This window comes from Cheilinus undulatus, linkage group 13, assembly GCF_018320785.1.
Source record: "Cheilinus undulatus linkage group 13, ASM1832078v1, whole genome shotgun sequence".
Classification (NCBI taxonomy): domain Eukaryota; kingdom Metazoa; phylum Chordata; class Actinopteri; order Labriformes; family Labridae; genus Cheilinus; species Cheilinus undulatus.
In genome coordinates this window covers 26,404,833-26,418,377 of record NC_054877.1, presented here as the reverse complement: position 1 = coordinate 26,418,377, position 13,545 = coordinate 26,404,833, and the positions used below count along the sequence as shown (strand labels likewise).

Genomic DNA, 13,545 nt, shown 5'->3' with positions numbered 1-13,545 from the left:
ATTAGTAAGTTTAAGATCAAGTGAAACACCCATGTTTGGACAAGTTTTACTCAGTTTTACATTATTTTAAGATGTGATCCGTGTGTGTTTGGCTCGTTGATGATGATGCGCATCACAAAAGTCGTCATCAAATACGAGTATGGGAGAGCACTGGCAGGAAATGACTGAAGAAATGTGTTAAAACGAGGGTATTAGAAGCTTCAACACAAGACAGCACATCTTTATGAAGGTATTATGAACTTACTGAAGAGACGCGCCGTCAGCGGGCTTCCTCTGCGCACTTTTACGCACGTTCCTCCGTCCTGGGCGCACCCAACGGTAATAATAACCAAGTTTTCATTTGAATGTGGCAGTTAAAGTGTGTCTTCTTTGTGTGGACTTAGATTTATTGATGTGACTTGGTGCAGTCTTTAGGCTACTGCTGACAGTTTTCACCTTTACAGAGGATTTCGGGAGGATTTTTTTTTTTTCAAGTAAGCCTTATAAGAGCTACGATTCAAATGAAAGCACCCGCGTGCTCGAGGGGGCGCGCACTGGAGCGTCTACAGTGTGTGTGGAGGGGGCGAGAGGAGGTGAAGGAGCGGCAGTACGTTAAAAGTAGCCCAATTCCGCGGGAAAACCGCGGACCTGGCAACCCTGGTGGTGATGGCTCCCTCTGCTGATATTTCACAGTCACCACAACACAACAGAAAACCGAGCATCTGCCAGTCTGTTCACATCTGGGGGGATTGTGAGAACTGGCAGGAGAACCTTGTCCCAGTTAGACTGGGCGCTTATGTTTGTGTTGTGTGTGAGTATGTTGTGTGGAAACAGAAAGAGACGGAAAGGCGGGAAAGATGAGCATTTGTTTATTCGGGTGGAGAATCAAGAATCAGTTTTTATGGTGCGAAAAATGACCCATATTCTTCAAAACACATCCTAGCCCATCTTGACAACAGAACCAGTGAAGTATCTGTGATATGGGGTTGATATATCTTTTAGGACTACAGTCTGCCATATTAATTTAAGTTTCCTCTGTGTTCACGAAGCTGCTGTGCTGTGAAGGGAGTTGGTGTATGCGCTCTGTACTTACGCAACACAGAGCTTCACTCGGTAACGGTTTCGCGAGGCAAGGACGAAATTAAAGCAGGCATTTTTTTGTATTCCATTTTTGTCTAATCCCCGCTGATTTCTGAAGGGATTACCGGACCAATCATGATTGAGAGGCCGCTGGCTCGCATACACTGCCCGGACCGGGGGCTGTGTACACAGACAGATAGGCCAAGGGGAAGAACAACACGAGGAGACGAAGATTCATTGAGAAAATGTTATTTCCATTTTGATATCCGGGGGTGAAAGTTGTTCCGTTCTCTCGCTCGTGGTGCTGACTGAATAAGCGCAGATGCGCGCTGATATCTGCACGCATATGTTTCGCAATGAACGGTAACTCTTTATGCAGCTGCACCGGAATTTATGGGAAGCTTCTTATGATGGTCTACGCTGGATTTGTGTGATAAAGGAACACCGTCCGCACTGAATATCCAGGTACACCTTTCATTACAGTTTACATCTTTTTACTCAATCTGGTCCACATGAATGTCTTAGCTTGCTACGTTCACAATATTGATGTATTTCTTCATGGACTTATAGTCAGGCTTTGTGTGTATCTATAACTTAACTTGCAGAATGACAGGTGTTTGTTAGCCTTGCTATTAGCTGTACAGGGAATTCCTTATATGACACTTAAGTTTCACTTTATTGTTTTGACGTGTATGGCAGTAAACCGTGATGATATTTATACTGGAGCAGAGGTTCAGTTGCAGGGAACAGTCGCTAACTCTCATTCTAAAGGATTATCCTGTGCACTGCAAAGTAATCTGTGGATAAGGCAACGTGACTGAACCCACATTACATATCTCCTCACCAGGCAGATCAGATAGAAAGAAGGCGGTAACAGAGATGTCAAACATGGCTTTGAATGCATGCTTTTCAAAAATGATGCATCTAATTTGACTTTGCAGGACCAGCCGATGGAGGAAGAGAAGGCTGCTGACAACATCCAAGCACAATCCGGCTCTCCTGTTCCTTCAAGCCTTCCCATTAACTGGGGGCTCATCACTGGTCCTGTCCCTGAGCCTGTTTTCCCTGCACCTTCTTTGAACACCCAACTTCCTCCTTCACCTTCTGCTTCCCAGAGTTCAGCTGTGCACGCACTACAAAGCAAGGTGAAGTCGCTCACACAGAGAAGGACAAGAGGGAGAGAAAGAGAGCGGTTAGACACAGACGCTGCAGTGAGCAGTCCAGTCGGGCACATCTCATCCGAAGTCCTTCTCAGACCAAGGCCCAGAGGAAAGTGTCAGACATCTCTGCCCGCCCCTTCCTGGCGATCAGGTGCAGCAAAGGTTTTGAGCAGCAGCGATGAAGAAGAGGAAGTGGAGGTGCAAGTCAAGTTGGAGATCCACAGCCCTCCACCTGGGGCTAAAGGAGAGGAGCTGATCCAGGGTGGGGAGGAAACAGAGGAAGAGAGGTCAGAAAGAAACGAGAGCCAAGTCAGTTTTCGGCCCTATGGGCTCGGGGAGGGCACAAGCCTGGAGAGCCTCCTGTCTGATAACTCAAGCAGCAGTAAAGATGAGCCATCTCCCCCTCCTCCTCCTCCTCTCTCCTCTTCTCCTGCAACCACCTCTGCTTCTGCAACATCCTCCACTTCTTCTTCTTCCTCATCAACCAGGCGCTGGGCACCACCCAAAGGCTTCTGGAGAGTTGCACGCCCTGAAACATTGCTTCTAAATGGTGTCTGCCCTAACAACTTACCCTCCACTATACCTCTGAGGGACTATACTCAGACAGAAGCACCGATAGAGTCTAAACAAGAAGATTCAGGAACCAGGAGCAATGTTGGCATTGCTGTGGATGACTGTGTTGTTCCCCCAGAGTTTAAACACTCGGACAGTGTGGAGTGTTTCCTGGACAGGTGCGAGAAGAAAGAGACAGAAACCTTGGGACTGTGCAGCTCAGACAGCTGGGAGAGCATGCCTTCACAAACTGTGGTTCTCTCTGCTGAGGAGAAACTAAAGGCGAAGCAGAGGGCTTATGAAAAGTTAAGGGAAAGGAAACAAACTTGCATGGTGGAGAGAGAGCAGAGTGGAGGAGAAGGTGCAGAGAATTATGAAGATTCAACATACAGCGTGGAAGGTGCAGGTGGGTATCTTTAAAGCTCCTGTGAGGAGTCTTCAGCTGGTCTAGAAACTGACTGAAACTGACTCTGATTTCTCTATGCTATTTAAAGAAGCAAGCGTGACCATCAGCAACAAAACTGATAACTTCTACACAGTAATGTTTGATGCTTGTAACCACTGTGGTGGGACTGGCGTCAAACAGAGCTTGTGCAGATAAAGCTTTTGCTGACATCTTCCACAACTAAGATTTACAATGAGCGATTTGATTGGCTGTTAAACAAAAGTCAGAAAGGATGTTTCTCTAGAAAATATTGCTTAAAAATGTACAAAACAAAATCAACAAAGAGAGAAGTGTTATTGCTTGGTTTACTGGGGGCGCCAAAATTGGTGCAAAGTTACTCACAGGAGCTTTAACCTCCTAAAACCCTATGAAGACATCATATTTTGGCTCTCCTACAACAAAGTAATAATTTTTGTTATGGGAATTTTTTATATTATTGACCAGAATGTCCATTTAAGTTGATGTTATTAGCTTGAAATGTTGGGATGATTTGCTGTTTGGATATTTTAGGGAATTCGCTTGGAAATTATAAAGTATTTTCATGGAAATTGCGGGGCTATGTTTGCGTATTTTGGTGAGTTTCATTGGATGTGTTGGGGGAATTTTCTTCTTCTTTTTTTTGCATTTTCATGGGAATTTGGGAAATTTATTTGTATGTTTTTTTTAAATTGGGTTGGGACTTTGGGGGAAGGGATTGTCCTTTGACATTTCAGGAGTTTCATGAAATTTTTCTGGATGTTTGGATAATTTCTTCATTTTCATGACTGTGTTTTTTACATTTTTTAGAATATGCCAATTTTGGGTGAATTTGCACTGAAATTTGCTTGAGGATTTTCAGGAATTGACATTCTTTTTTTGTTTGCGAAATTTTATGTATTTTTTTATTTTACTGCAACATTTGAGGGTTATTTATGATAAATTTTGGGGTACTCATCATAGGAGACTTTAAAGTATGCTAAAGAAATTTCACACAAATTTTTTTAGGGAGTTATTTTGGATTTGGAACATTTCCAAGACATTCCCTTTCAAAGACAAGGCTGATTTTTTTACTTTCAGAAACTTAAAATGGTTTTCAAACAAAAGCTCTGGTCTCAGGAGGTTAAAGGGAAAGAAAAAATATGGTTTAATATGAAAACTCTTCCTTCAGTAGATGGTGCCGAAATGTTTTATGAATTTTTGAGAAAAAGAATAAATCAAAAGAACATCATCAACACAGAGCCTGTGAAATTCATAAAGCAACCCTAAACAAGTATTGTTTCTATTTTCGAGTGTTAGCCCTTTCCAAATAATGCAACTTTTTTGCCCTTTGGGGTTTAGCATTTTAAGTGTGTTAAGAATATTTAGATCTGTGTTTTAGATTTTGTAGTAAAGCATCATCAAGGGTTTAATGATGTATTCCAGCTTCCAAAACAAATCAGTTACTTATGCAAGCCTCATGCTGTTGTATATGTAACCTGGCTGATTCCCAGAGTTGAACAGATGTCAGATGTGCAGATGTGCATGTGGTTGCTGCTATTATTAGCAGTAAGAACAGTGGGGGAAGTGTCCCTCCTTTTGTACCTCCATCTGTGGACTGATGGCTATAGCTTTCTATATACATGTATGGAGACAAATGATGTATTTTCCTATACCATGCATTAGTTATAATGAGTTTTGTATGTTACATTTGTGCGATATTAATACAGTCAGTTTAAGACATTTTTGTTGTTCATTAAAAAAATCAACTAATTTGGCCGTATAGCTCAGGGAAAATGCTGTGTTCTCCCTCCAAATAGTTGCATGAAACTGTTTATACTGACAGGAATAACCATGACACCGTCACCTACTAATGGTATATAGCTTTATATCAGTTATAAATATATAAGTAAACCCATGTCCATGTGAACCAAGTTCTGTCTGATGGCTGTCTTAGCATTTATGATACAAGCAGTTATAAACATTGAATACAACTTAACTCGTAATATAATGTTTGTCATGGCCTGTTGGGCTCAAGCAAAAGGAAATAAAAATAAATCTTAAGCACTCAAAAAGCTCTTAAATGTGAATAATATTTATAACATTTATTGCTGAAATCTGTACTTTCCCTCTCTGTCGTTTAGCAGACATAGGGCACCATGGGAGTTCGGACAGCTCTGTCTCAGCCATTCTTACTCAGGAACTTGAGCCCTATTTGAGGTGAGTAATGCAGTGCTTTTTTATGGCCCTGACATGGTGACATGTAATGCTTGTGCACTATTTATATCTACACCTTATAAATTCCATTCCTACAGCTCCACTTGTGGGAATTTGGAGCAGTGAGTGTCAGAGAAGCTGCCCCCTTAGCAATAAAAACAAACACTGTCATAGCAGATTAAATCATTTTCAAGTAGTGATGCAGGAGTGGAAGAGAATAAAGGAAAAATACTGACACACCAACACTTAGATAAGTAGCTTTAATATGTAGAGATTTGTGCGCTGGGGTACTTCACCATAAGAATAAATTCCTAAGATCTTGTTTGGACAAGACAAATTAAAGTAGTCAGGCCATAATTGATGTGCTTATTTGTTCATTAAGTGAAAAGATCATTTTTTATTTATTATTATTTTTAGTCTCATCCTAGAATTTAGCTTATTATTTCAACTAGTGAGTGTGATCCATTAGCATAAAAATAAGTCAATGCACATGCAGTAGAACTGCAGTTTCATAAATGTCCATTTGAGGCAGGCTCCTAAAGCCAAATAATCAGTCCTTTATTTAAAGACCCAATTTAACAGCAGGAATAACCTTGTATGCCAGGAACAAAAAGTAAAAAAAAAATTGTTTCGATCTCTGTAGCCCTTTTTATAATCTTATTGTTGTAAGGCCATGTGTTATGCCTACATTTTCATTAGCAGGGCCTTGATTTGGTTGACTGACTGGTGAGCATCTTGTAGCTTTTTTCTTGGAGGCTTAAAACCTACCTCTCCAATTCCACCTCTTTGCCTATGGATTAGTCAAAGAAAGGCCTTGGCAAAACATTGACTCAATCAATAAAGATTTTTTATTTCTGATTATTATTAGAGAGGTCTCTAATTATTATAACAGATGTTTTTTCTTTCCCAATACCAATTCCAGTACTGAAGAGTTGGATATCACCTACAAGTGGAAGGAAAATCGATACAGCACAAAATCGCGATATTTCATCTGGTGATATATCATATCGTCTCATCAACTAAGAATCAATTTTTTTCAAATTAATTGCTAATATGAACTGAAGTCTATAATAATGGAAAAATAAAATCCAGTGAGGTCGGCAGAGGTGACGGTCATAGAACAGGATAAAGTTAATACAACAAACATGGCAGCACCAGGGGAAGGACATTAGGAATGCAAGCAGGGCACGAATGAGATGAGCATGACACATTCTTGCAAGAAGTGCTACATGAAAATTAAATACTGTAGAAATACGACAGAAATGAGGGCAAAACTAATGCTTAATCAGCTAAGCAGTTGAAAAAATGGTATAGATCGCAATCTATTGCTATAAATGATATTGCAATATTCACTATTGCAAAATGTTTAAAATTGCAATAATATCGAATCGTGACCCAAGTATCATGACAATATCGTATCGTGGGGCCTCTAGTGATTCCCATCCCTAGTATCACCTGATACAGAGTAATGATCCAACACTGGTATTCATTCTGAACAGACTGCTGTGGGAACGTTATTTTAGTCCTACAGTGACCTCAGAATGTGGCTTAACAAATAGAGTCGTAATGCACAGCCTTAGAAAAGCTTCCTTTAGGGGTACAAAGGCATGGATAGCGTCAATAGAACAGCGCAACGACTAACTTCCAGTGGAAAAAAGTAAAAAGTTACAATTCATGGTCCAAAAGTTATTGAACTTTTAATAACCTGTATCTCCTCTTGTCGTTTACGACAACCCTGGTCTGGAAGGATTTTAAACCAAATTGTATCAAAACGGTGCATAAATGCATGTACTTACTGATACCTGCATTTTCACCAGTATCAGGTGTATTTTCGAGACTGGTATTGGAATCAAAGCAACACTATCTTTTATTTACATACTGCTTATTTATAACTAGTGTTTTCAAATTAAAGGACAGAATCCTGCCAAATTTTGATAATCAATCATCTCAATCACTGTGAGTCTTTGTGATAGAAATTATAATTAAATGGACTTTTACTCCAAGTGCTGTACTCTTTTGTCTGACACTTATCCAGTGCAAGAGATTACAAGCAACTAAATACAAATCCAGGTGTAATCAATACTATTTTGATTCACAAAATAGAGATATCAGGATACATTTCAGTCTGTTTCTTAAGCAGATAAAAACTTGTAGATGCAAAGTGTTAAAGTAGATAATTTATCTTCCCCTTTAAACTATAGTCCACTTTTAAATACATTTTTACATCTTAAACATGACCCCAAAAGGGAAGTCTATCACTTTACTTTTGTTATATGTTATTAACTGAATATAATCAAAAATTGTTTTCATTCTTTTCTTTTCTTTAGTTATTTTTAAAGCAGGAAAGTAAATTGATAAAATCATATTTCAGGTTTTGTGTAAAAAAGAAAATCAGAGATTTTGTTTTGAGGGTATATCGTCCATCCCTATTTAAACGTAAGGTGGATATAGCATTATTGGTAAATGCAATTTTGGCCTTCCTAACTGCTCTCCAAAAAACACAATGGATGGCATTATGATGTCCATGTTTTATACCAACATTTTTTCAACATTTTTTTCTGTCAAGGCGCCCTTTAAAATTTACAAAAATCTTGAGTCACCCTATAGGAAAATTTATTGGAAAAAAACATCATTTACATCCCTATGTTGGCTGAAGAATGTGTTTAGTAATAGAATTGATAATATAAATCTTTAAAGGACTATTACAACAATTTAACTGCCTTGGAATAAATGCCAGGGGTCATGTAGACCTTAAAACACATTTTGATGCCTTTCTCATGCCATGAAAACCTGTTAAAATGGAAAAAACAGGAGCATTATGAGACAATTTTGATTATTTGTGTAGGGATAGCTAATGATTTGCGTATTCACAATAATTGCATACAAAGCATTTTGAAGACACCCCTGACAATGTCAGAAGGCACCTCAGGGTGCAGAAGCACCCATGTTTAGAATGGCTGCTTTACACAGTGCCAACATTTTTGCAGGAGTTATTATTATCATTATTATTATTTGTAGTCTTCATCATTATTATCTGAAGAACAAAAAGGCTTCATACAGCATCCAAAGTGGCTGCTAATCATTGTGTTTGTCAGTGTTACAATAAGACACTGACATGCAACTGTAATCTATTTGAACACAATATGTTCTCCTCCTCATGCCCAGGAGAGAATGAATCACACTCAGTCCATTACAAGGATAATCCACATGGTTGTTGCATGCTATCTTTATCACTGGCCAGGGGATAAAGACAAGTACAATGCAGAGTAGCTTAACTGCTGGACATAAGGATAGATGGGTGGCTGACGTTTCTCTCTGTTGCTCACTGCCACTGCAACCCCCCCCAGTCCATCTATCTGATATTACATAAGGCAGCTTAGGAAGACACAGCTGGATTTCACTCTATGTTAAGTCAATCTGTAGGGAACATGATGTTGCTGGATATGTCAAAAACAAACAATAAGCTTGCATTGCCTAAATGGTTTATTTCTGCACTGTGTTTCATGTTTCTTTTGATCTTCAGGTCACTTCTTATAATCAGCGATGAGCTTCCCCTGAGCCCAAGACATGAGCAAGCCAAGCGGCTCCTGGAGCGAGCCCGGCTGAAGGCTCGTTCCAATCATGTCAAAGGCGATCGCCCCTTCAGACGCTCCCATACTGATCAGAGGTCTCCTGTGTAAGTTTGCTGCATCTGCTCCACATGCTTTTAATTCCCTGGCGTCTTAACAAATGAGATGTTTAGGGCTGCTAATGCCTCATTTTTGTTTGTGCAGTCTGCTTACGTCAAACATGGGTATGAGTCATTGGTGTGATAGTTTTTACATTCCTTTTGTGCACTGCCACTGTCTCTTGCTTTTAGTTTCATTTCTCTGTATAATTCATTCTCTTTTATCTTTATCTTCTTTTAAACTCATGTGAGTTGACCTATTTTGTAAAGCTACAGTTGAATAACTAAAAATAGATAAGATCTGGTTTGGGCTGTTCAAGACAGAGATACTCTGTATTGGAGTGGGCTGACGGGACTACCCACCGTATGGTATCAGTTACTGGTTAGAATGCCAACCAGTGCGCCAGTCTGAAACCAATAAGCCCACCAAAAACCTACCTGTTCAAAGTAAATGGTGGTTTTACAAAAAAAACCACAGAAAAACAGAAGCGTGAAGTTCAAATTCTGCATATTTTAGCGATCACTGTTTTTTGTAAATCAAAGTAGTAAGACATTGGGCAATACTCATGCCTAGGTATCGGAAACATGTATCATAACATGTCTAATTTGGATCATTGAGTGTTTTATGTCATTTTAATGGTATAATACTGTCTGTACCTTTCAGTGTAGATGTCCTAACAATGTTTCACTTTAGCATCAGTCTCTCAGACTAAAACAAACTGCATCTCTTCCCCACCAATTGCAGCTGTTTGTAGAACTGATCTCTATTCTGATACATCGCAAAAAGAATTCCCAACATTTTTTTTTGATCAGGGTTTGTATTTTGAAATTGGTTGATTGAGCATGCCTGCACAAGCAGTGATAGCCAGGACTGGTTTTAGTAATTCAGGGGTCCCAAGCAAAGATCAATATGAGGCCCTGCCCCATACTGCTAAAATTAAACTGAATGGGGGAAAAAAAAATACATCTCTATAAAGCCTGAGAACTGCAGGGCATACTGTACCCAAATCTTAGGTACCCAACAGTACTTGCTCATTACTCACACTTTGAAGAACATCATTACTCAAACTCAACACATCCAGATATTTTAACTGTGAAAGCTGAGAGTAACTTATAGGGGGAAAAAACATATGTTAACTGTCCTTCTGTCACAAATAACAATTTGTGTTTGATTGCATCCCATATTATTACACAGTAATCTATCAAGTCATTGCTTCACTATGTCTGTAGGAATCTGTTTAACTAAAATTTGCTTGATCTGAAGTTATTTTAGGGCTTTTTAAGGGGCTTAGGCCTTGCTGTTGGGGCCAGGTGTTCATGCCAGGGAATTTTTTGGATAATCAAAATCTAATTTGATGCTAATTTACACACTCTTGACCCTTTATTTACATTCAAATGCATGTATTTACTGTTGAAAGTAACTTTTGATGCATACCTCATGCACAACTTTAAAACCAGAACCAACATGATCTCCATATTTCTAAAACAGCCGGTGGAAAAAATTGACCCATTATTAGAGTGCGATGATTTTCAGACTTAGCACTGATCAAGAGCATTTATATTACAACAGACAATGAACAGCTCATTAACCCCAAAAGGAGAACTTGACCACTGTAAGATGATGATTCATTGTATATAAAATGGTTTTAGGACTGGTCCATGCCCCAGATTGTTCTTCTCTCAAAACACAAAGCACATCTATAGGCATTTCACAGTAATGAATCCCTTTCCCCCTATAAAAGTGTCATAGTAATAGTCAGTATAGTCAATATAATTTGGCTTTTTTTTTTTTTTACTAAAAAAAACAAAAAAAAAACCCCTCCTTATTGTTAAAGTAGAAACAGCTATCCACAATGTAATGTTGGTTAGATAAAAACCGTAAATGTGATGTAAAATGTAATTTATTTTAAGATAAATTAAGTGACATACGTAATTTAACAGAAGTCCAGCCAATTGGTACTAGTAGTCTAAGAATTAGTGAAATGGAGATCACTTAAGTGCAGCGAATGTGTCTCAAGTGATAGTGGTATTAAGACATCTGTTTTCTGGAAGGTCCAGTCACTGGTTAATTTGTATCCCTGGCTAACCATTACACCATGAAGACAAAAGAACACTCCAAGGAACTCAGAGAAAGGGTTATTGAAAAGTATAAGTCAGAGTATGGATGCAAAAAATTGCCAAGGCAAGGAAATGGACTGTTGACTACTCTGAAAGAGTTAAAAGCTTCAGCTTTCAGCTGTCTGTTAGTAAAACCACCTGTGGTGATAGTGCCTTTTATCCTCATGATCTGTTCCCATTCAGTTTCACTGCTTTCAATATACACATTTGTTTCGTTTCTACAGAAAGAAGCAGCCAGTTGAACTTCCTAATCCAACTGCAGTACAGAAACTTGTTCAAACCAAAGAAGACGTCACACCTCAAACTGTAACTGTTCCCCTTCTTGTCCCTAACCAAAGAGAGGCTTCTCCTGGTGACAATGGTGTCCGATCCAGACGGTATGGTTGTTCACCAACACGGGTACGCTTTGAGGATGAATCTGAGAAAGAAGCAGAATCTAGATATTTGGATAGAATGAGACAGCGAGGCAGGCCTGGGACACCCAAGTCCAAGAATAAAGAAAGTAACACAGATTCTAGCAGCAGTGGGTCAGAGAAGGGCAGAGGCCAGAGAAATGTCTCCATGCCTCCTTTGCAAAAGCCAGAAGAAGTAGGCACCAGTGTTGAACCCACAACAGTGATTAAAGAGATAATAGTGCTGGTGAAGAAATGTGAGGCATGTGGCTCTGTAGTCAGGGAACCTCAGACAGTGCCATCATCCTTAGATTCACAGAGGCCTGAACTTCAGCTTCAAGGCAACCCTGAGGACACTAGGGGGGGGAAAGCTGTCCCACACTGGATGCAACCGAGCAAGCTAGAGGCGAGCACTCGTCCTAAAGCTCCTCTTACTGTCACTTTTGCTGGAGCGTATGTGCTAGGGGAAAGCAAAGAGAGTAGCACAGGGTGGAAATCCTCAGGGTTTGGGAAACTCAGGAGAAGAAGCAGAAAGGGAGAAAGCCGGGCAGAGTCCGGCAACGGCCCTTACGGCCAATCTTGGGCACAGCGGCGTAATTCAAATCCAAGGAGCAGAGTGAACATGAGCAGAGTGGTCTCCTTCGCCCCAGGTAGCCCCATTGCTCTGGAGCCCCGTTTGCTCGAGGCATCTGGTGGACTTCCTCCTGCCCCATCACTGCCAATAAAATCTGCCCTGAAGTCGAGCTCCAGAAATCGCTCCGCAGCAGGACAGACCACAGTTCAATTCCAAATTACCTCAGATCAGGAATGCGAGGGAGAGACCCAGCTTTCAGCCCTCTTAGACTCTCCAGAGACAAGAAGGGAGTCACTGATGGCTTTAACCCAAGTGACCCCCACTACCAGCAGCCCTATGCCCTGCATAAGGCCCTCCACACTCAGGTACTCCCCGATAAGGATCACCACTGATCTGCCATCTGCTGAACTCTGGGATGCAACTCCGGATGGATCAGGTACCGACTGTTTCTTTAGTCTACAGGTGACATGCCCATTTCACATCAGTGCAACTGAATATGTCCAACTAAGAATGTCTGGAACTGCTTCTCTTAACATTGTTTTGAGTTTATATGTAAAATAGCCCTGAAGTGATACATTAACTTGTGTGCATTGTGCCTTTTATCCGGAAATTTAATTTTCAGAAAAAAAATAAGTGAACATCACTAAAAATATACTACAAAACAGAAAATGCTCTACTAAGCTAGACTAAAATACAAACAATGCAAAATACTAGAACAGACAATAATAGATAATGGTCAATATAATTTGGCTTTTTTTAATAGATAAATGAAAAAAACTTTAATATCAAATTTAAAACAGATTTCTACAAAGTAATGTCAATTAAATTAAAACATGTAAAATAAAATAAGTGACTGCATAAATATTCACCCCCCTTAAAAGTGACTGACCTTATTCAACAGAGGCCCAGCCTGTTGGGACTAGTAGTCTCACAATTAGTGAAATGTGGATATCCTGAGAGCAATGAATGTGTCACATGTGATTGTAATAGAAAGACATCTGTGTCTGGAAGGTCCAGTCTGGTTATTCTGTACTCCTGGCAACCATTACACCATGAAGACAAAAGAACACTCCAAGCAACTCAGAGAAAAGGTTATTGAAAAGTATAAGTCAGGGGATGGATACGAAAAAAATCCAAGGCACCAAACATTGCCCGGGGTTCAGTTAAATCCATCATCATAAGATGGAAGAAAAATGGCACGTGTAAATCTCCCTAAATCAGGCCATCCACACAAACTGAGTGACCATGCAAGAAGGAGACTAGCAAGAGAGGCCTCAAAGACACCTCTGACTATTCTGAAGGAGCCACAAGATTCAGCAGCTGAGATGGGAGAGGCTTGGCATACAACTGTTGCTCAGGTTCTTCAGAGCTTTATGGGTGACAAAGAAAAAAACCCTCATATTAAA

The 13,545-nt window shown here is 39.9% G+C and overlaps 1 protein-coding gene across 1 annotated transcript; it reads left to right on the top strand.

The window, feature by feature from the left end:
* Nucleotides 1–837: 837 nt before the first annotated feature.
* On the top strand, nucleotides 838–12,876 carry LOC121520554. Its single transcript, XM_041804062.1, has 5 exons — nucleotides 838–1,524; nucleotides 2,001–3,177; nucleotides 5,316–5,391; nucleotides 8,912–9,064; nucleotides 11,398–12,876. The coding sequence occupies exons 2-5, from the start codon at nucleotides 2,010–2,012 to the stop codon at nucleotides 12,698–12,700; spliced, it is 2,700 nt and encodes an 899-aa protein (XP_041659996.1). The 5' UTR covers nucleotides 838–1,524; nucleotides 2,001–2,009; the 3' UTR covers nucleotides 12,701–12,876.
* The last annotated feature ends 669 nt before the right edge of the window (nucleotides 12,877–13,545 follow it).